The 22,682-nt window shown below is 43.7% G+C and overlaps 2 protein-coding genes and 1 long non-coding RNA gene across 4 annotated transcripts in view; 1 reads left to right on the top strand and 2 right to left on the bottom strand.

The window, feature by feature from the left end:
• The window catches only part of LOC311106717, a 69,816-nt gene that overhangs the window by 5,117 nt on the left and 42,017 nt on the right, over positions 1-22,682 (bottom strand). The window lies entirely within an intron of this gene.
• On the bottom strand, positions 1,336-3,102 carry LOC311106716 (rho-related GTP-binding protein RhoB). Its single transcript, XM_084149121.1, has one exon. The coding sequence runs from the start codon at positions 2,900-2,902 to the stop codon at positions 2,312-2,314; it is 591 nt and encodes a 196-aa protein (XP_084005247.1). The 5' UTR covers positions 2,903-3,102; the 3' UTR covers positions 1,336-2,311.
• Positions 4,367-22,682, top strand: part of LOC311106715 (pumilio homolog 2-like) — a 43,798-nt gene continuing 25,482 nt past the window's right edge. The window contains exons 1-19 of one of the 2 annotated variants that reach the window (XM_084149120.1): positions 4,367-4,566; positions 6,408-6,774; positions 11,414-11,482; positions 11,587-11,692; positions 12,892-13,079; positions 13,595-13,758; positions 14,033-14,336; positions 14,452-14,545; positions 14,796-14,903; positions 15,808-15,947; positions 16,092-16,200; positions 17,329-17,472; positions 17,795-18,082; positions 18,330-18,557; positions 20,014-20,281; positions 20,450-20,579; positions 21,058-21,192; positions 21,695-21,832; positions 22,351-22,476. In XM_084149120.1, the coding sequence (XP_084005246.1) occupies positions 6,421-6,774; positions 11,414-11,482; positions 11,587-11,692; positions 12,892-13,079; positions 13,595-13,758; positions 14,033-14,336; positions 14,452-14,545; positions 14,796-14,903; positions 15,808-15,947; positions 16,092-16,200; positions 17,329-17,472; positions 17,795-18,082; positions 18,330-18,557; positions 20,014-20,281; positions 20,450-20,579; positions 21,058-21,192; positions 21,695-21,832; positions 22,351-22,476 (3,093 nt within the window). In that variant the 5' untranslated portion in view covers positions 4,367-4,566; positions 6,408-6,420. Of the gene's footprint in view, positions 4,567-6,407; positions 6,775-11,413; positions 11,483-11,586; positions 11,693-12,891; positions 13,080-13,594; positions 13,759-14,032; positions 14,337-14,451; positions 14,546-14,795; positions 14,904-15,807; positions 15,948-16,091; positions 16,210-17,328; positions 17,473-17,794; positions 18,083-18,329; positions 18,558-20,013; positions 20,282-20,449; positions 20,580-21,057; positions 21,193-21,694; positions 21,833-22,350; positions 22,477-22,682 lie in introns of both variants that reach the window. The other variant, XM_084149119.1, reaches the window with a different exon arrangement.

Here is a 22,682-nt window from a genome sequence, read left to right as displayed (position 1 = left end):
CCAAGGGGGGCGAATTCTTATGATAGCCACTGTAGTTACCATATTGTAATAACAATGAACAAAATAATATTTCCTGTGGATAAACTAGTTGACCTCCAAGCATAATTTCACACATTACACATGTTAACATTTAGATTTTTTTAAATGATCATTTTGTATATTTTGCTCCAAAACTTGATTACTGGGAATAAAACAGCAAAAAAATAAGTCCCACCCATCAACCGTATGTTGGTTCACAGGCAATTTTAATGTGGTACTGTAAAGGTAGGGCACCAAAAACATCAATAAAACAAATAGTTTATTGAGACACTCTGACAAAGACCACATCATATCAAGACGTGTCACCATTAACTGAGTGCCTTCTCAAACATTCACTGTGTAACTTATTTTTGTTGCTTTCAATTGAACACCTTTCACCTCCTATATAACCTGGTTGGGCATCTAAGAACTTCCGTGACCTACAAAAAAGTCTCCCCTCTATGATTTTCCTGCATTATGTTTTTCATGTCTCTGTCTCCACTGCACCTGTTTCTAGACAATGTATTGTCGTTTTACAATTATTCTGTAATATCCTGACAGTTCTCTTGATAGAACCATCCCAAAACCATCCCCATTTTAGAAACACAAACTGGCTATCTCCCCAGTTTAAACCAATAATGTAGACAATACAGTAGAAGGGGAAAGCATTGTGTCATTATTGTCTTAAACCACCTTCACATTTAGTAGGCCCACCAGTGCTTCCAGTCATTTATGTGTGTTTGGGGTGTGATGGAAAGCAGTCTCCCAGTCTTCCTGTTTGCCCTGTCTTTATCTGTGTTTTCTGTCCCCTGAGCTCATTTCCTCTTATTGTGCTGTAATACTATTTCCAGAATTGTTTTTCTTTCTGTTTTATTTCTCCTCTTTTTTTGATAACTTTCCACACCACCTAACCCCTTCCTGTATCAAGGGTAGTTTGCATTGTCCTGAATTGTGTTGCAATTTATCCTAAACAAGGCTGGAGTGAAAACATGCATGATGTGGGTGAGCTGCTTCTAACAATAAGTTATAGCTGCATTACATAAGCTGATTGCTTTGTGACCCTGAGGAACACAAGACCCATAGGTCAGGGGTGAGAGATGATTTTCAAATTTGATATCCCTATAATAACGGTGACCTTCAATTCCTGACTTTGGAGTAAATTCTTGCTATGATGATCCACTATGAAACTGTACCTATCAATTATGGGACAGATAGTTATGCACAAAAGTAAAATAATGAGGTTTTACCCAAGTGCATTTACAGTTTACATCCTCAGCAGAGGCCACACAAATGGAATTCAACCGGCAGTAGGCTATACATTCTGATCATATCTTTATTATTTAAAAACATAAAACAATATAAATAACTGTGACACAAACTTGAAGACATAAAAACATATTGCACTATGGGGGTCTTTCTGAAACTCCACCATATTCAATATGTGAAATAATTGCATTAATTCTTTACACTTAGTGCTGCAGAGGGGTAACCCTGTCATCTTAATGCAATGTCAACCATTTACACACACAAACAAAACCCACTGAAGGCAGGATGAACAGCCTTTTTGATCAATATGAGAGCAGCTTGACCAAATAAAAATGTAGTCTAAGGCTTACACTTCAAAACAGTCATGTAGGCTCCAACACTTTGAGCAAGTAGAATCTTGGCTTGAAAGCTGGGCAGTATGAAAATGAATGCACTCACTAACTGTAAGTCGCTTTGGATAAGAGCGTCTGCTAAATGACTAAAATGTAAAGTGTAAATAGCCTCTTTCACATTAATAATACAATGTGACCATATAAGGGGATAAAGCGTTCACTAAAACTCTAGGTTGTGCGATGGTTTTTCCTTTTGAGCACTGCTTTCAGCTATAGGCCTATCTTTCCCTCCACATATTGCATAAATTGCCAAACACACTGGTTGCATGTCAACAAGCCTTGGCCCCCGACACTCAAGTAGGCTCCTTGGAACAAGATCCTCAAAGACTACAGCATCATTTCAGGCAGCATCTTGAATGTTTGACAAACGTATTTCTTCTGTAAATTACTTGTATTAGATTATAAGGTAAATTTATCAGAAGAATAGATCAGATGATGATCCATAATCGGATTATTATTTATTTTGAACATTATGCTACTGGCTCGCAAGAAAGTCTTTAGTGGGAGACACAAACAGACGTGTTTTTTGTTGTTGAACCTTTCAAGCACAATGACAACAGGTCTTAATGGTGTTTGCAGCCGTACATTAAAGTAAGATAGGGCTACATTATCGCTTACGTCAGCTGTTCATTCGATCACAACAACAGACAGCAGTTTACAGAACCGCTGGAGAGTTTTGATCTCTTCTGTAAAGCTGCACGTGTCGCAGTGTCGAACACCTCCCGAATACCATCCTTTGTTTTAGCAGAACACTCCAAATAGTCATATGCATTAATGCGCACGGCCATGGCGCGCCCGTCCTCTGTTTTCACGGGTTCCTGTTTCATTCTGGACAGCTCGCTCTTAACATTGTCGTCGTTGCGCAAGTCTCTCTTGTTGGCAACTAAAATAATTGGCACGTTGGGACAAAAGTGCTTAACCTCTGGCACCCATTTCTCGGGGATGTTTTCGAGGGAGTCCGGGCTGTCCACGGAAAAGCACATCAGGATGACATCAGTGTCCGGATAGGACAGCGGGCGAAGGCGGTCGTAGTCCTCCTGTCCAGCCGTGTCCCACAGTGCTAGTTGGACTTGCTTGGTGTCCACTTCAATGTCCGCCACATAGTTGTCAAATACAGTTGGCACATAGACCTCAGGAAACTCGTCTTTGCTGAATACAATCAGCAAGCAGGTTTTCCCACACGCGCCGTCACCGACGACGACCAGCTTTTTTCTTATCTCTGCCATTTGTTGCTTTTGGCACAGATAGACCACTTTCCCTTGATTCTAGCTGTTCAACAAATATGACATTCGAAAATAATTCTGTATCAGCTGTCTTTGTGTTAGCTAGCTAAGAAGACTGATTCTGGCTGTAGGCTATGAGTCTTGTTAAAACTTCATTTAACGTATGCTCGTGCGTTTAGCCGCTGGATTCGATAATTTCCAAATATTTCTCCCTGTCCAACCACTGAAGGCTTGCTTTATAAAGAACATGGGTGCTTTCCTAATATAGCAATCCAATCGTAACTACGGAGGTGAGATCATCATTTCGGGTAAAGGAGGTGATTGGATCCCAGTCCTGCTTTGTCGGTAGGGGAGGGTAGCGTACGACGAGGATCATGTCTCGCCCAGATACCGACCTGGGATCAACTAATTTGGCAATATGTCTTTGGCATATTTCCTACATACATTTTTTTTCAATAAATGTTTCCTAATTCACAATCACATAACATAATGTATGAATACTCATTTGACATAGGCCTATATGCCACTATCCATCTGACAAACACATAGGGCCTATCCCTAAAGTATTGCCAGCTCTAGGCCTACAAAAAAAGTATGTTTATATTTCAATAAATTGTGGCTCACAGCTGGCCATCAAATAACAAGATAACAATTCCCAATGTCACGTTTTTTTCCAGGGCCTGAGCTCAGGCAGGCCTATGCTACCCATGAAACAACCTTTTTCTCTCCCCATGAAACAAAGATGATAAGATATTGCAAAATGTCTCAAACCAATAGGACTATTTGAAATGAGCTCATCTAGATTCTGTGTCCTACTGCGCGTGCCATGATGTGTTCCCATTCACAAGAATCATGTTGGCGTTCCAAAAGGCCTAGCTATTCATATACATCATATTGAGGCGATTTAAAGACAATTGATTGAGATAGGAGCATATGAAGTTGAGTCTTCATCGGTTTTTGTCACACCAATGGAATTAGTCATAGTTGTCATATTGATTAAACAACATGAAAAATATTGATAATAATAATATGCCATTTAGCAAACGCTTTTATCCAAAGCGAATTACAGTCATGCGTGCATACATTTTTGTGTATGGGTGGTCCCGGGGATCGAACCCACTACCCTGTCGTTACAAGCGCCGTGCTCTACCAGCTGAGCTAAAGAGGACCACCCATACTTTCAGCATTACTGAAAGTTTACACGAATGACTCCCTAGTAGACTTTAATCGATACAGAGAAATCATGCATACTACATGTAAATAATTGACAAATTATGAGTGGGTCATTTTTCATAGGTCCCCTGTTGCTCAGTTGGTAGAGCATGGCGCTTGCAACGCCAGGGTTGTGGGTTCGTTTCCCACGGGGGACCAGTATGAAAAATGTATGCACTCACTAACTAAGAGCGTCTGCTAAATGACAAAAATGTAAAATAGTATATTTTATAATAATCGCAAATATTGGCTTGTTTGACATTTTAGTGCGCAGGTCTAACGTACAACATGCATATAGACTGCAGGGAGGGCACTAGCGTGATAGTCAAACTCCTTCGTTGCACGTTCAATCGTAGCTAATCATTAAAACACGGATCTCCACGGAAACAAAACAATATACATTTCTACCACTGACATTTTGTACAAACATCGCTCTGTACCCGAAAAGACAGCGCGTGAGTATCTACGTTTATATAATGCGATGTATTACGCATTCTCGCTATTTTAAGCGTGGATTATTGCTTTGGTCGTTGAGTATTTCCCCTTTTGTTTAGCGGGTAAGGCCCCTCTCTGTTTGGAACTTGGAGGGGGGCCATGTTGTTAGTGAGTGTGTAGCTAGTTACCCAGCAGCAATGGTGTTTTGTTAATACAGCTCACCAGACGGCATTTGTATGTTTCGCTCGGTTAACAAGGGTTGCTTCTGTTCAACGGCGTATGCACAACGGAGAGTTATGCTTTCATTGTATACACTTATTTAACTACACTAGTAATTTTACTGCGCTGATATTATCAAACTGAAAAGGTAAGGGGCCTCCCTTACTCTGCCTAGCTAGGCTAGTAGCTAACAACCAAATTCAACGTTGACGCTAGATTTGCAAGTGAATTGGTAACGTTAGGTAGCTAGCTAACTTGGCTTCTGTCTACTGTTAGTTTAACGAACAAACATGATAGCCAGCTAGCTAGGCAATATGCTAATTAGCTAGGTATCTAACTACTAGTTCACGAATGGTTGTTTTGCCAGTCTGAGCCAATGACTGAGCTCTGAATTAAGAAGCCAGTTGTCTTGAACAGAGAAATCGTGGACGTAGCTAGGTAGTACTGTAGTTAACTGTTTTTCTGACGTCAGTTTCATGCAAAACTAACCGAGTCTGCTAGCTATAGACATCGTTTGTTGGTTTAGCTAGCTAGTTATAAAGTAGCCAGCTAAGTACCTACCGAACTACTCGTGGTATTCAACATCCCTTTCGTGAAATCAATAACCACAATACTAGCTAGCGAACGTTAATTATCTAGAGACTCTATGCGAAGTTGCCAGCTAACGTTAGCTAGCTGGCGAATGTTACCAATTTCGCGTAAAACGTGTTTGAATGGCGTTAGCTAACTAGCTAGGTAGTTAAAGTAACGTTAACGAACTATCTACAATATGTAGCTAACGTTAGCTAGCTACTAACTAGGTACGCCGGCTTACTACGTGTGTAATATTTATTTAGCTAGCTAAAGTTAGGAAAACACACATCCGACAACGACGAGTTGAACACTCCAGCCAGACATTCATTGTTCGATTGGCTACGCTAACAAGTTAGCTAGCTAGCTAAATAAGCTAGCAACGGTAGAGCGATCCATCTAGCTAACGTTGTTTTGCTAGCTATATCAAGATATTGGTTTCCACTGTCTGTGATGTAGGTAGCGTTAGCTAGTTAAGTTTAACCATGGCATGTTCACGATTTATGTTAGTTATCTAACGTTAGCTGTTTGGCTAAGAAGGCCAAAGCAAAGCGCATATTACACGGACTTTCGGGACACTACCGACGGTACCGTAACGTAATGACGTTAGCTAACTTAACTATGTAAAGTTAGCTAGCTAAGTACGTTAACGTTAGCTATGTACAACAATGTAATAAATAAGTTGTCTAGATAGCTAGGTAACGTTAGCTAAGTCAAATAAATGGCATATAACGTCCCCAGAGAAGATTGTTACTAGCTAGAGACAGTGCTTATTTAGCTAGAGACAGTGCTTATTTATGACGCTGACAGTGCTTTATGCTGCAGTTCTGCAGACCTTTCAGCTAATTTATTAAACAAATCAAAGAACGGAAACTCTGTCTTAACGTTTGGGACCAAAAAAGTATATATTTTTAATGATTTTACTAGCTACAGTTAATACACACGTGTATGTTTGGTTGGTTCAATAAGCTTACATTCAATATCAGAAACCTCAGCCTAATGTTTGACAAGTGCTATCCATAGCCAATGTAAAGCAACCCTCTGACATGTTCTGTTATTTCCCCTTCCATAGGCTTCCCCGTGGAATGAGCGTTCCATGCAGCATCCTAGGTATGAATGACGTGGCCTGGCAGGAGACACGAGGTGGGATGCTGCACACAAATGGTGCCCCTGAAGCCGGGGGTGTCAGAGTTCACGGAGGGGGATCCCTGGCAGCCGTAGGGGGAGCAGGGCAGGGTCCTGGAGGGCCACACCCTCTGCAGGGCATGGATAGGGGCCCCAACCCCACCCCAGGTACCCCGCAGCCTCCACTGAGTGGGCGCTCTCAGGACGATGCCACAGTTGGCTACTTCTTCCAGAGGCAGCCTGGGGAGCAGTTGGGAGGTTGCACCCCTAGCAAGCACCGTTGGCCTACAGGAGATGGCAACCACATTGACCAGGTACAATGATTTTGCCAGGGTCAAACTGCTTGGCTACAAACTTCCTGTTTGATAATTATACAATATTTGAACGAAGCAGACCTTAGACCCTTTAGAAACTACTTTACCACCGCAGAGAAGTTATGCCGTTTCAGCCCCCTGCTTCGATTCCAGGCTGTATCACAACCGGCCGTGATTGGGAGTCCCATAGGGAGGCGCACAATTGGCCCAGCGTCGTCCGGGTTTGGCCTGTGTAGGCCGTCATTGTAAATAAGAATTTGTTCTTAACTGACTTGCCTAGTTAAATTAAGGTTACATATATTTTTTTAAATAAATGAAGTAAATTGCACCAGCCAAAGACTGCCGAACCGTTATTCGGTTAGCCTCTGAAAATAAATGTCATCGGTCATGCTTTAGGTTAATTTGCATAATTTAGTGGAATTAAATTGGTGCATTTTCGTTACTTCATCCTATATCTTATTTATCACACACGCACCGCATACAGAGCCTAGTTTGAGTGGAATAATATCACCTGTCGGACAGCGAGCGCTACAGCTCCTTGAACAGCTGGTTGCTGCTGGAGTGAAACGTGTTCTTATAAGCCCAGTCATTGCGCAACAAATTTTAAATGAAATGTAAAAAACACTTGATGGCACAATTCTAGTTATATTAGCAACCCATCCTTGTTGCGTCTTTAGAGTCCCCCTCTTTCTAAGTTTCTAACTGAGATTTTCATCTGTCACATATGGAACCGCTTGCATCAGGTGCGCTATTTACAGTGCCTTCAAAGTATTCACACCCTAGACTTTTCCCACATTTTGTTGTTACAGCCTGCATTTCAAATTGTTTCAATTGTCCAAGTAGAATTATGTATTTTGATTTCTCTCCAAATTAATTAAAAATGAAAAGCTGAAATGTCTTGAGTAAATAAGTATTCAACCCTTTTGTTATGGCAAGCCTAAATAAGATCAGGAGAGTAAATTTGCTTCACAAATTGCATGGACTCAATCTGTGTGCAATAATGGTGTTTAACATGATTTTTTAATGACTACCTCATCTCTGTAAGGTCCCTCAGTCGAGTAGTTAATTTCAAACACAGATTCAACCACAAAGACCAGGGAGGTTTTCCGACTCCTGAGTGGCGCAGTGGTCTAAGGCACTGCATCGCAGTGCTAACTGTGCCACTAGAGATCCTGGTTCGAATCCAGGCTCTGTCGCAGCCGGCCGCGACCGGGAGACTCATGGGCGGCGCACAATTGGCCCAGCGTCGTCCAGGGTAGGGGAGGGAATGGCCGGCAGGGATGTAGCTCAGTTGATAGAGCATGGTTGTGGGTTCGATTCCCACGGGGGGCCAGTATAAAAAAAATATATGTATTCACTAACTGTAAGTCGCTCTGGATAAGAGCGTCTGCTAAATGACGTAAATGTAAATGTAAAGAATGGCACCTGTTAGTAGATGGGTAAACAAATAAGAAAGCAGACTTTGAATAGCCCTTTGAGCATAGTGAAGTTATTAATTACGATTTGGATGGTGTATCAATACACCTAGTCACTACAAAGATACAGGCGTCCTACCTAACTCAGTTGCCGGAGAGGAAGGAAACCGCTCAGGGATTTCACCATGAGGCCAATGGTAACTTTAAAACAGTTAGAGTTTAATGACTGTGATAAGAGGAAACTGAGGATGGATCAACAACATTGTACTTACTCCACAATACTAAGCTAATTGACAGTGAAAGAAGGAAGCCTGTATAAAATACAAATATTCCAAAAGATGCCTCCTGTTTGCAACAAGGCACTAAAGTAATACTGCAGAAAAAATTTGGCAAAGCAATTAACTTTTTGTCCTGAATACAGAGGGTTATGTTTGGGGCAAATCCAATACAACACATTGAGTACCACTCTATATTTTCAAGCATAGTGACGACTGCATCATGTTATGGGTATGCTTGTAATCCTTAAGGACTGGGGAGTTTTTCAGGATGATAAATAAACAGAATGGCGCTAAGCACAGGCAAAATCCTAGAGGAAAACATGGTTCAGTCTGCTTTCCACCAGACACTGGGAAATGAATTCACCTTTCAGCAGGATGATAACCTAAAACACAAGGCCACATCTACACTGGAGTTGCTTACCAAGAAGATGGGGAATGTTCCTGAGTAGCCGAGTTACAGCTTTGACTTAAATCATGGCCCAGCGTCGTCCGGGTTTGGCCGGTGAAGGCCGTCATTGTAAATTAGAATTTGTTCTTAACTGACTTGCCTACTTAAATAAAGGTACAATAAAATCTGCTTGAAAATCTATTGAAATACTTAAATGGTTGTCTAGCAATGATCAACAACCAATTTGACAGAGCTTGAACAATTTTGAAAATAATGTGCAAATATTGTACAATCCAGGTGTGCAAAGCACTTAAACTTACCCAGAAAGACTCACAGCTGTAATCGCTGCACTTTGTCATTATGGGGTGTTGTGTGTAGGGGGGGAAATTTATTTAATACATTTTGAATTTGGGCTGTAACACGTGGAATAATTCAAGGGGTATGAATACTTTCTGAAGGGACTATAGAATGGTATTTTCCTGCGAATTGAATTTTGGCAAATGTTTGAAATTATCTTTTACATTGGCTGCTTCATTACAGTAGTTGTATGTTCAATAATAAATCATTTTGGCTGTGAGACAATTGGCTTGTTACGGTTGCATGTTTCAATTAAACTCAATGAAAAATGTCAGTTCCTTGTATGTATGCTTAGTATCTTCTGTTGTGGGGGGGAAGAGTCTCAATCAGTGATCTCTCGCACAAAGGGAAAAGGCTTTGCTGATAGCTAATATCAATGACTTAAAATGGGGAAAATAACATCTATTGTGTCTAGGGATGTTAATCGGTTAGCTGCCGAAAATAAATTTGACCTGTTGTGCTTATCGGTCTATAGGTTAATTTGCATAATTTAGTGGAATTAAATTGTCTCGTGTATTTTCATTAGTCGTCATGTATCTTATTTATCACGCGCACAGCATACAGAGCCTAGTTTGAGGAGTGGAATGGCCTATCACTTGTTTTGACAGCGCGAGAGCGTCCTCAAAAAGCATGTACTGGAGTGAAACCTGCTTTTATAAGGCCAGTCATTGCGCAACAAATAACAATTCTGATTGCAATCGCGTGTTAACTGTTTTGATGGGCACGATTTAAAGGGGGTAAAAAGCTGTTTTTAATTTCTCCATCTCAACTTGTAATTAAAGCGTGCCTCCCAGGCAGGCTATCAGTGCGTCACCCACCACTTTACAACGTGAGTGTGAGGCATTATAATTGTTTGAAACCTGAATGTTTTACTTTCCTTCAGATAATGATAATTGTCTTGCCTTGCCTCAAAGGAGCGTAGCCAAAATCCAACCATAGAAATGTGAAGGCAATTCAGTGTCGCTTTATTTGAAGTGCATTTTATGACGGCTTCTTAAGAACTACAGAGTCCTCACAAATCATCTATAACCGTATATATTATGATCTATAAAGATTAACAATGTGGCATAACTGTGTGACACAATCATCAATTTATTTGTTCATGCTCTATTAAACCTTTATAGAGCATGTACGATTATAGATTTGTGACCTGTTTATGCAGTGCTTTATTATCGAAAATATTTTTCATTGTGTGGCAAAATTTCTTTGTGTGGGCGGAGCCCTGCTTCAATAATGCAACACTGCATGTATAAATGTTAATTACAGGCTAGAAGACTTTACAATACAAGCAGATACGAGTAGCTTCCAGTTTTGTAGACTTACGTTCCTTGCTAGGTTACAGCTGAAGCGAACATCAATTCACTACCCTAGTACTTTGTTTGTGATAATATACAAACTATAACGCAAAATATGGTGATTTCAAAGCTGATTGTCATCAAAAACCATAGTCCGTGTCATTGCCACTACCTTTATTAATTAACTTTGTCTCCCTTGCTTCAAGTCTCTTCTGTCTCTCTTACTGTGTGTGAATCACTAGGTCTTAAAGAGACAGCGCACACTTCTTAAAAATATAAAACAAGAGGTTGCGTCTTATATGAAAATGTTAAGTACAATAAAATAAGTCCCATATCGAAGGCAAACATCTGTAGCCCCATGAAACCAGCCAAAATAAGGGAAATAACTTGATGCATGCACACTCATATTGAATATGCATTCTACAGTATAGTGAATGGGGCTACGCTTAATCTTGATTTACCCAGTTTATCAATATAGATTTACCTTTAAAATAAATGATTATGATATTAATGTAGTTAGATTGGTAAAAAGTCAAATTGATTGTATAAACAGTCACTGGTCATGTCATTGTCGGTGTGACCAAATCATGTGCTGGTGCCATCAACTGAAAAAGTTGGTAGCACCAGTGGAGAAGGTTAGTCTAGAACCCTGGTAAGTTATTTCTATATAACATTTAAATGAACAGGTTAATTTATTTAAACTTTTAATGTTGAGGACAATAAAATGTAAATGAGTGATGTTTTATAGAAAACTTGCAAGTGCTACAGGAGTTGGCATCAATTTGCTTTCCTCCAATTTCGCTATGATGACCAGAGCTAGCCTATTACAAATCAGGATACCATATTCACCTGGTCGAATTGTGTGTGCTGTAACTGACTGAAACCAAACATTTTTTCCTATCTCAGGTTCGCACCGTGGATGAGATGAACTATGGTTTTCAAGCCCTTGCTTTGGAGTCCAGGGGCATGGGTGAGGTAGGTTGAGATCCGCCACATTGCAAGTTTCTTCCCTTTTAAACTTAGGTTCTGTGCTACATCTTCCAGAATGTTGAAGTTGCCATTTTGCCTTCTCTTTACAGATGCTGCCAGCAAAGAAACTGTGGGATTCAGATGAATTGGCCAAGGATGGAAGGAAAGGGATGCTCCTTGGAGAGGAGTGGCGGGAGAATGCCTGGGGATCTTCTCGTGAGTGTAGTTTTCTGTGCCTCTGCTGGTCTGTCTGTATGTGTTTTACCCTCAGGTTTTTTGAGAACCGCAATGACTGGAAGTCTATCTGCTAGCAGATACCCATAGATTTCCAGTCATTGCGCTAACGGTAGTTAGCATTGGCTCGCAAAACTGCCTCTAACTTCCTCATACTGGACACAGAGACATAACAATGGTATCTGAGTTCATCTGATTCAGGGGAAGTAGATAAAGTATCAAAATGACCAATTCAACCCCAAAATCTTAATGTCCTTCTATGCATAAATAAATAGTAGGCTTGGGCGGTATCCAGATTGTCATACCTTCATTACCGACCTTGTGCCATCCCGGGATATCCGGTAATGCCGGCAATGAAAACAAGTGGCGCTGATTACACACTGTCTGCAATCCAAAGGTTATTAGGTTTGGGGGACCCTGGTATAAACGTTATATTTTTCCAACTACCCACGGTATGATTTTCAATACCTTGCGGGCGTGCGTGCTACGCCACTGCTTATAACTATAAGTTAAGTATAACTATAAGATGTGTGAAATTATATCCAGCTCAGGCCTCCAGCTATGCATTTGCAGGGCTCTATGCTGACCTTTTTTACAAGGAGCATGCGTGCGCCTAAGTAAAAATGTTTTCGTTTTGAATTCCATACTTCTAACTAGATCACCTGGCGCATGCTGCACAACAGTGAGTGAGTGACTCACAAGGCTCTGGTCTCGCATCGTTGTGTGCTTGTAAACAAAATATGTGACTGGGGACTACTGGTAAGCTTCAGAATAAAAAATGATGTGACCGGTGAAATGAAGAACGCGATCAGCTTAACTCCTAACGTATGGCACAAGTTGACTGCAGGTATTTACTTACAAAGTAGCAAAATGGTTAAAAGGTATAGTTTCAACGGTATTGATGATATGGAAAAACCATCCGTGGCTATTTCCAAATACCCCGGTATACCGCCCAAGCCTAACAAATAGCCTTAGAGTTTAGTGCGGGAAGTTGAAATACTGCAGTTAATACTCAGTTCAACTGGTACCATTAAGACCATGCAGATAGCTTTTTCAAGAAATCTGCTGAAACTCCTCCTCTTCTTGAGGAATTGACCAAGCACAATCTTCCTATTATGAGCATGTCTCACAGTCCTTGATGTCTCTCTTCTTCGCTCCGCCCCCATTCCTCTGATGAGCAGATCACTCAGTGTCCCAGCCTATCATGGTGCAGAGGCGACCCGGACAGGGTTTCCATGGGAACGGCGATGCCAGCTCTGTGCTGTCCCCTCGCTCCGAGGGCGGAGGCCTGGGCGTGAGCATGGTGGAGTACGTCCTGAGCTCCTCCCCCGGTGACAAGATGGATGGCCGCTACAGGAACGGTGGCTATGTAAGTCTTTCTGCCAAGGGTCTCTCTTGCTCTCTCCCCTTCGCCAATCCACTCAGAACCAAGAGAAGACCTACATCGGGGTCAATCGATGGGTTAGCTGACAATGTCACAAACGATGCACTTGCTAAAATGGGGCAGAAGTCTGTGTGTTTATGATTATGGATGACCACATGGCTAGCAACAATGACAAGAAGCTGCCATGTGGGGAATCGTAGGTGGCTTGTTTCAGCTAGTTTTTGATACCATCTTGTTCTTGATACCATGTCTTGTTTTCAGGTGTTTTGACTATCATGTCTATGCTAATATGGTTAATATTTGCTAGCTAGCTAGCTAGCTAACCAACAACTAACAATATATTTGAGACAACAGGTGCTCATTGTGCACGTTTATTTATGTTTTCAATAAACAGTGGAGACAAAATATAGTTTAAATGGGTTGGGCTCTAGCCTCATGTTCTCCAATGGAGAATTGCTTCTCTTTGGACAAACAAGCATCAGTTTTTTTTGGTTTTGCAGGGCGGAGGGGACGTTGACCCTGACAGGAGGGAGAAGGGTGACGCGCAAGACAAGACGTCTCCGTTCGAAGAGGACAAGAGCCCTGACATGAAAGTGGGAGAGGAGAGTGACAGCAACGGGAGAGGCCTGCTCAACGGCATGGACAGAGACTGCAAAGACTTCAAGTACGGTTCCTTTTTAGTGGTTATTTGGGGGTGAATGGGGGGGTCATGAAATAATCATTATAAGATGTAGTTACCAATCCTTCACCGCACTTGAAGTTCCCTCTCTGGAGAATGAAATGTATTTGAATTGAGTTATGCAGATAAGACGTTCAAGTCACTTCCAAGCTGTATTAGATCCTTTTTTTGTTTGGTTAAGGCAGTCAGTCCTTGAGACTTTGCATAGAGACAGTTGTGAACAAAGCCTCAAAGACCCCCCCCCCCCCCACTTCTCCAGCCCCACCCCAGGAAGTCGCCAGGCCTCCCCCATTGAGGCGGTGGAGAGGATGGGCCCTGGCCAGGCTGGGCTGGAGATGATGACCCAGCACCACGCACAGCACCACGCCATGCAGCCCCAGAATCCAGCTCAGAACAAGCCCCAGCAGCAGGAGGACTTCCAGAGCCAGGAGACTCAGAACATAGGCGGCATGGAGCAGCAGCAGGGCGTGGAGTCCCTCCAGTTCGACTACGCTGGCAACCAGATCCAGGTGGACTCCTCTGGCACCCCCGTTGGCCTGTTTGACTACAACTCCCAGCAGCAGGTGGGTTGAACCAGGAACTAGGGACCAGATTTCTGTCAATGCATAGATACACCTGCTTGAGAGTAGTGGAAACTGGCATATTAAAAGCATCTAACTTGTTCTGTTTGTTTTCCAGTTGTTCCAGCGGTCCAACCATCTGACTGTCCAGCAGCTTACTGCCGCCCAGCAGCAACAGTATGCCCTGGCTGCTGCCCAGCAACAACACCTTGGTAAGTTGTAGTTTTATTACTATAGACAGTGTATGTACTGTGGATTTATTTATACATCTGCTTGGCTCCAAACGGTACACGTACAGACAAGGATTAGAGCATGTTTGTGCAAGATTGGGTAGTCATAGTTAGTGTTAAGTTAGAATGTTTTGTAAGTGAAAAATTTACTGAATGCCGTACTAGTTTGGTTTTGACGGCTATTTGATGATGTGTTATTCAATATCGACGCATGGCTAACTGTTTTCTCTAGCCGGCCTCGCTCCCACGTTCGTGCCAAACCCATACATCATCAACGCTGGACCCCCCGGAGCCGACCCCTACACCGCTGCTGGACTTGCCGCAGCAGCTACACTTGCCGGTTAGCAATCCACACACATACAGTGGTGGAGAAAGTACCCAATTGTCATACTTGAGTAAAAGTAAAGATACCTTAATAGAAAATGACTCAAGTAAAAGTGAAAGTCACCCAGTAAAATACTACTAGAGTACAAGTCTGAGTATTTGGTTTTAAATATACTTAAGTATCAAAAGTAGATATAATTGCTAAAATATACTTAAGTATCAAAATTTAAAGTACAAGTGTATATAAATAATTTCAAATTCCTTATATTAAGCAAACCAGGCTGCCACATTTTCTATTTTATTTTATTTACAGATAGCCAGGGGCACACTCCAACACTAAGACATCATTTACAAACGAAGCATGTGTTTAGTGAGTCCGGCAGATCAGAGGCAGTAGGTGATGACCAGAGATGTGCTCTTGATAAGTGTGTGAATTAGACAATTTTCCTGTCCTGCTAAGCATTCAAAATGTAACGAGTACTTTTGGGTGTCAGGGGAAATGTATGCAGAAAAAGTACATAATACTGTTTAGGAATGTAGTAAAGTAAAAGTTGTCATAAATGTTGAAGTACAGATACCCCAAAAAACTACTTAAGTAGTACTTTAAAGTATTTTTACTTAAGTACTTTACACCACTGCACACATACACACTGTACTCATACATAGCACCCTTTTCACTCTGAATGTGTACCGTCATTAATAGCTTCTTTATTTACATTTTAGTCATTTAGCAGACGCTCTTATCCAGAGCGACTTACATGAACAATTAGGGTTAAGTGCCTTGCTTAAGGGCACATCGGCAGATTTTTCACCTAGTCCACACTAATGTAACAATCTTCTACTTAAATGAATGCAACAATTGTATCAAATCGTTCATGCCACAGGTTTGGTAGTAGTAACTGAGGACTCCCTTCCCTTAGGGCCTACAGTGGTTCCCCCCCAGTACTATGGTGTTCCTTGGGGCGTGTACCCTGCCAACCTCTTCCAGCAACAGGCGGCGGCGGCTGCCAGTCACAACGCTAATCAGCAGGCATCCAATCAGGGGCCGGGACAGCAACAGGTAAGCATTTCACCGACTAACAGCAGCTAACTGGAGAATGAATTTGAGTATTGATGAGTTATGACGAAGGAGTATTCAAAGTGATCATGATTGATGTTGTCATTGCAGTCATTTTAAGTGAGGTTGGTGCTCTTCTCTCTCCAGGTGATGCGTGCCGGGAACAACCAGCGCCCACTCACCCCTGGTCAGGGCCAGCAGAGCCAGCAGGAGTCCCTGGCAGCCGCCGCCGCCAACCCGGCCCTAGCTTATGCTGGTATGCCAGGTCGGTTACACTATACACAGAGTAGCATTAGTTTAGGAGCAGACATAAGGCCTTTTTCCCATGCTATATTCAAATGCCAGTATGCATTCTACAAATGGTGGAATAGGCAAAATATGATAACACAACTACTGATGGCAGTAGATAACTACTGTAGCTAACTAGCCAGCTAACTTCTGACGCTAGCAAGCAGCAATAAAAGGGATTGCTTATGGGTTAGCATAACTAGCCAAACAATTTTTTTAATTTTCGAAATATTAGCTTGCATTTATGAGGCCAGCAAACATGTTCTTCGCATGCTAGGAACCTATTTCCTCCGTTTATAATGAAAAGGTGCCTCTCGGGTCCCAAAACACATGTTTTCTGGATACTTGTGGGAGAAGTGCTGATTATGTCGCCCACTGTATTCACTTTAGGTAGGCTGATTGCGTCTAGACTGAGGAGAAATCTGCACACAATGCATCCCTGACCACCTCCTGAAGTGGTCAGCCAGATCTGAACACAATCAGAGCACAAAGCGACATTTGTGCGTCTAGATCCAGTTTTCTTGTAAAACATTTTTTATATGCTATCTTCATATTCTGATCGCAGAAGTCGCATGTTAGTGTCAAGTGTAGACACAAAGTTGGTTGCAGGAACCGTGCTGCAAAGGACAATGTGAAACGAGAATAGCACGGTGTGTGAAAAGTGTAAGACCGCTGGTCACATGCACTAAATAGGCCTCAAGAGCCGACCCAAAGAGTGAGAGATGAAGTGTAGCATTTGAATATATCATCCTTGCTCTCTGCATTCTATGCATCAATGCCGCTCTTGAAGCCTTCGAAGGCATGTTGTGGATTGCCCTGTAGCCCCTTTAAACATGCTTAACAGGTCTGTATAGTGTTTAAGGGGGAGATACTTTAATATGCAAACTCATCTCTCATATTCACACTGTCGGAATACCTTTTGTGTGCATACTTCTTCCACCTGCCTTTCTCTTGCTTATGATTATGGTGCAATAAGATACCACATCTTCAGTGCCCTCACGCTCCCTGTCGTAGATCTCACACACACACACACACACTCCAGGCTGGTTTTCATAAGTGCGTTTCCCCTCAGTGTGTCTGTCTCCTGCCCACCCAGGTTACCAGATGCTGGCCCCCGCCGCCTACTACGACCAGAACGGGACCCTGGTGATGGCCTCCGGGGCCCGTGGCGGTTTGGGAGGGCCCGTCCGCCTGGTCCAAACCCCGCTTCTCATCAACCCACAGGCCGCAGCGCAGGCTGGTGAGTACCAAGGGTCGTCTGGCCCCATGTTCTCATACTGTTGCATTGTGGGAAATTGTGTATTTTAAAGGAGGCTTAGCAGCCAGTGGAATGAGTGCCACATTTAGTGTGAACACACCATTACTGTGCTTGTGAGAATTGAGCAGGAATTTATATCTCCAGACTCTCACTCTTGCAATGACGTGAATTAATTGCTAATGCCGATGGGACTGTCCCACAGTTTTATGGCACTTATCCACCTCCTGTTCTCTCCTAATGGGCCGCGTTGACCTAGTTTTTCTCCCCCTCTCTTTCCATCCCTCTCCTCTCTCCCTCCATTTAGCGGCCGCGGCGTCAGCATCCGGCTCGGGCAACAGCATGTCTGGCCCTCAGCCCAACGGCCTGTACCGCTCCATGCCGCAGCAGCAACAGCAGCCCCCGCCCCAGAACCAGGGCCTGCCCTCCAGCTCCTTCTATGGCTCCGGGTCGGTGCCGGCCAGCTCCCAGAGCAGCTCCCTGTTCTCCCACACATCCCAGGCCCCGCCGCCCACTTCCTCCCTGGGCTTCAGCGGCACCGGCGGCTCCCTGGGCGCGGGTCTGGGCTCAGCGCTCGGAGGCTTCGGCTCTTCAGGTTAGTGGAGAAGTAACTTTCAGGTTAATCATTATACATATGCAAAAAGCATGCATAAAATGTTATGCCATGCACCACAAAAAAAAGTATATTTTTCTCTTGGCAATTAACTGAGTTTTCCAAGATGGTGCATCTGTACCCCTGCTTTGGATTCTCTGGTGTTCTCTCCTTTCTCTCTCCTCCCTCTTATTTGTTTTTGTTCTCCCCTCTCCTAATTTCACCGTCTTCATTTCTCTCCCTCCCGTAGTGTCGAGCTCTACCAGCAGCAGCGTCTCTCGCCGGGACTCCCTGCTGGCAAGTTCTGACCTGTACAAGCGTGGCGGCAGCAGCCTCACCCCCATTGGCCAGCCCTTCTACAACAGCCTAGGCTACTCCTCCTCGCCCAGTCCCATTGGCCTAACGCCGGGCCACTCCCCCCTCACACCCCCACCCTCTCTGCCATCATCTCACGGCTCCTCCTCCAGCCTTCACCTGGGTAAGGCCGCAAGTTAAACCATTTTTCAATATTTTATTTTAGTTCGAGCGTATAGCATTACGGCCAAATATATTGGCACCCTTGCATTTTCCTTAAATAATTCTCTATTTCTTCTCAAATAAGTTGAAATTGGAAGAAACCTTTGGTCTCCACACCTTGTTATTGAATACTGGCAATTTGGCCTGCTCTTCATTAGCAGCAAACAGTGCCCTCAACCAACTGCTGTTTTCAGATCTTGCCATAGGGTTTTGCTGGCCATTTCAGAACAGTCCGTCGTTTCTTGTTGAACCATTCCTGGGTGCTTTTTGATGTGTGTTTGGGGTTGTTTTCCTGCTGGAAGACCCACAACCTTCAATGGAGACTGAGTTTTTGGACACTGGGTTGAACATTGAACTCAAATACCTGATCTGCTGATTTCATGATTCCTTGAGCACATTCAAGGCCCCCAGTACTTGAGGCAGCAAAGCAACCATACAGCATTATCAAACCTCCCCCATATTTAATTGTAGGGAGGGTGTTCTTGTCATTGAATGCTTAATTTGGTCATCGGTAAACACAGCGCCGATCTGTATTGCCAAAGAGCTCTGATTTTGTTCCATTGGTCCACAGAACATTTCCCCAGGATTTAGGCTTGTTTGGGTGGGTTTTTGAGAAGTTCAATCAGGCTTTCTTGTCTCAATCAAACATGGGGGAAGTACGCTAATGCTTTTGTCTTGCTTTGCTGTCTCTGGTACTGGTAGCCTTGAACGTGTGCAAGATATCATTAAATCAGAAGCTTATCAAGATGTTTTGGAGTGCAATCTTCAACCCAGTGTCCAAAAACGGTTAAAGTTGTGGGTCAAAAACCCCAAGCACACATCAAAGCACCCTGGAATGGTTCAAGAAGACACGCAGGACTGATCCTGAGTGGCCAGCGACGAGTCCAGATCTGCATCCATAACCTATGGCAAGATCCAAAAACAGCAGTTGGAGGGCACACCTCAAACATTGAAGAATTAGAGATGTTTGCTGCTGAAGAGTGGGCAGATTTCCAGTAGAATGCTGCAGCAAAGCTCATTGAGGAGGCTACAAGACTCATTTGTTGGCTGTGCAACCAAGTAGTAGCTCAGGGGCCATTTTCTCTATGCCATTTGTCTTTATTTTCTAAATGAAAATTGTAAACTGAAGTTAAAATAAGATGTGTTCTAAATCTAAGGTTTGGAGACCAAAAGTTAGTCAATTTCAACTTATTTGAGAAGAAATATGGAATTAAGAAAAGTGCAAGGGTGCCAATGTATTTGGCTGCAACTGTACATGAACTTCACTCGACCACTACTCTGCCTAACTGTGCACCTAGACATGCAACATCCATAGAGTTAATTCACATTCAAGTTAACGTAGTGAGGGTCGAAAAATAATATTTCTATGGCCACGCCCACTCATCCCTTTGTTCCGCCCTGGCATCCCCAACCCCCAGGCGGCCTGACGAACGGCAGTGGGCGCTACATCTCAGCGGCGCCGGGTGCGGAGGCAAAGTACCGCAGCGCAGGGGCCACCTCCAGCCTGTTCAGCTCCAGCAGCCAGCTATTCCCGCCGTCGCGCCCCCGCTATAGCCGCTCGGACGTCATGCCCAGCGGGCGCAGCCGCCTGCTTGAGGACTTCCGCAACAACCGCTTCCCCAACCTGCAGCTGCGTGACCTGCCCGGCCACATGGTGGAGTTCTCCCAAGACCAGCACGGCTCCAGGTGGGTGACGGATAGACGTACGGATCAACGGACACATACTCTGCTGCATATTACGCCCTCCTATCATGCTCTTGAATCACTTTCTTATCGCTATAATGTTCGGGTTACTCTTAAAATTCCCCTTCCATGTCCCCCCCCCCCCCCCCCCCCCCCCCCCTCTGTCTCCAGGTTCATCCAGCAGAAGCTGGAGAGGGCCACCCCCGCCGAGAGGCAGATGGTGTTTGGGGAGATCCTGCAGGCGGCCTATCAGCTGATGACTGACGTGTTTGGCAACTACGTCATCCAGAAGTTCTTTGAGGTGGGGACCGTTGTCACAGTTGTAGGGTTAGATTTGATGGCACTCGGGATACTTGTTATCATTGAATCGTAACCATACCAACTTTTAATGTGCCTTCAACCAATATATGTCTGATTTAGCTTTTTACTAGCACCGATATTGCTGATATGTTTTAATTTTTTTAAAGAAGGTTAATCATGATATGTGGTCGTTTTAACGACTTGGGATGCACCTATTGTAAGTTAATGTGGATAAGCGCGTTGGCTTAAAATGCATATTATATTCAGCAAACGCTCTTATCAATAATATATGCCATTTACCAGACTCTTTTATCCAAAGCGACTTAATCATGCTTGCATACATTTTCGTATGGGTGGTCCCAGTGGGAATCGAACCCACATTGTGGCACTGCAAGCACCGTGCTCTACCAACTAAGCCAGAGAAGACAGGTCGTCATAATTTTGCATCATCTAAATGTTCTCTGTGTGTCTCTGTGCAGTTTGGCAGTGCAGATCAGAAGCTGGCTCTGGCCACCCGAATCCGCGGCCACGTGCTGCCCCTGGCCCTGCAGATGTACGGCTGCCGGGTGATCCAGAAGGCCCTGGAGTCCATCTCCTCCGACCAGCAGGTAATTGTAAGTGGATCTTCACTTCTCTTCTGATTTTAGATGACAATTTTTTTTTGGGGGGGGGGGCTTCTAGGTTGTGTCCCAAATGCCACCCTATTCCCTATATACAGTGCACTACTTTTGACCAGTGCCCCATGGGCCCTGGTCAAAAGTTGTGCACTATAAAGGAAATATGGTGGCATTTGGGACGTTGCCCTACTGTTATTGTTTTCTGAGTAGTGTACTCTCCAGTAAGCATGGGTAAGCTGTGTAATATGGTCCTGTTGTCCTTCTCTGTCCACTTTGAACAGCCTTAAGCATCTTTGAATAGCCCTTTACATTGAGGACTATGGTAGACAGAGCATCAAGCAATTAGAAGGAAGAAAATGGATGTGTACTGTATAAATAAAATGACTGTCGTTCTATTTCAATGGGATTAACATAGACGGGTAGAAAAATGGTCAGAAGATGTATGGAGGGAGAGATGGATGGATGAATTACTCCTCTCCCTCTCGATCCCCTTCATCAGAGTGACATAGTGCGGGAGCTGGACGGCCACGTGCTGAAGTGTGTGAAGGATCAGAACGGAAACCATGTGGTGCAGAAGTGTATCGAGTGTGTCCAGCCCCAGGCCCTGCAGTTTATCATCGATGCCTTCCAGGGCCAGGTGAGAGCCCATTCATTAGGGCATGCAATGGAAAACTGTTTGCAACAGAAAAGGAAAATGTGTTTCTGATTGGACAATTTCATGTTACATCGTTTTTTTCTCTGTTTAGTGCTTAATGAACACGACCCAGAAAACATGAACACAACTGCCAGTCACATTGTGTTCAGCAGGGCACACCGCATCAAAGCATTTTACAACGGGGGAAACAAAAATCTATGTTTTCATTGGACTACTTCCAATAGCTGTACCTGCCCCTTTCAGAACGTTTTTCACCTACTGAAAACGACCCAGACACGGACATATTAGTCACTTTCACCCCCAGGATTCAATGTATGGACCAGCCGATTTGGGCCCTTTAACAAACATTTCCTAACATCGACATATTAATGACGACATACTCCTATTCTTCAATACATCTTCCTTAATGCATTTATCTGACGCTTTACTTTATTTTCCACTTATCTAGGCTCAAGGGAGACTAACCCATTGTGTTGACGCGTGTTGTCTCTTCCCTGCAGGTGTTTGTGCTGTCCACCCACCCTTACGGCTGCAGGGTGATCCAGCGGATCCTGGAGCACTGCACCCAGGAGCAGACCCTGCCCATCCTGGAGGAGCTGCACCAGCATTCTGAGCAGCTCGGCCAGGTAAATGCAGCCAGGCAAGCCCTGGTCTCAACTCCTAACTGCACCCCAGTCGCTCACACATGGTCAATGTAATGCTTTGCAGGGTTTAGGTGGTGGGTGTGGCAGTCAGCGCGGCTGGATTTTTAGAGAACCTTTTAGAGGCCTGCATCTTGGCGGTGTAGATGTTTTCATATTTAAGCCAATTTGCTGCAATTCTACCTATTTCT

Source organism: Coregonus lavaretus, assembly GCF_964263955.1.
Source record: "Coregonus lavaretus genome assembly, chromosome: 31".
NCBI classification, from domain to species: Eukaryota; Metazoa; Chordata; class Actinopteri; order Salmoniformes; family Salmonidae; genus Coregonus; species Coregonus lavaretus.
Note: the sequence above shows the minus strand (reverse complement) of the source record. Positions and strands in the feature narration are given on the sequence as shown.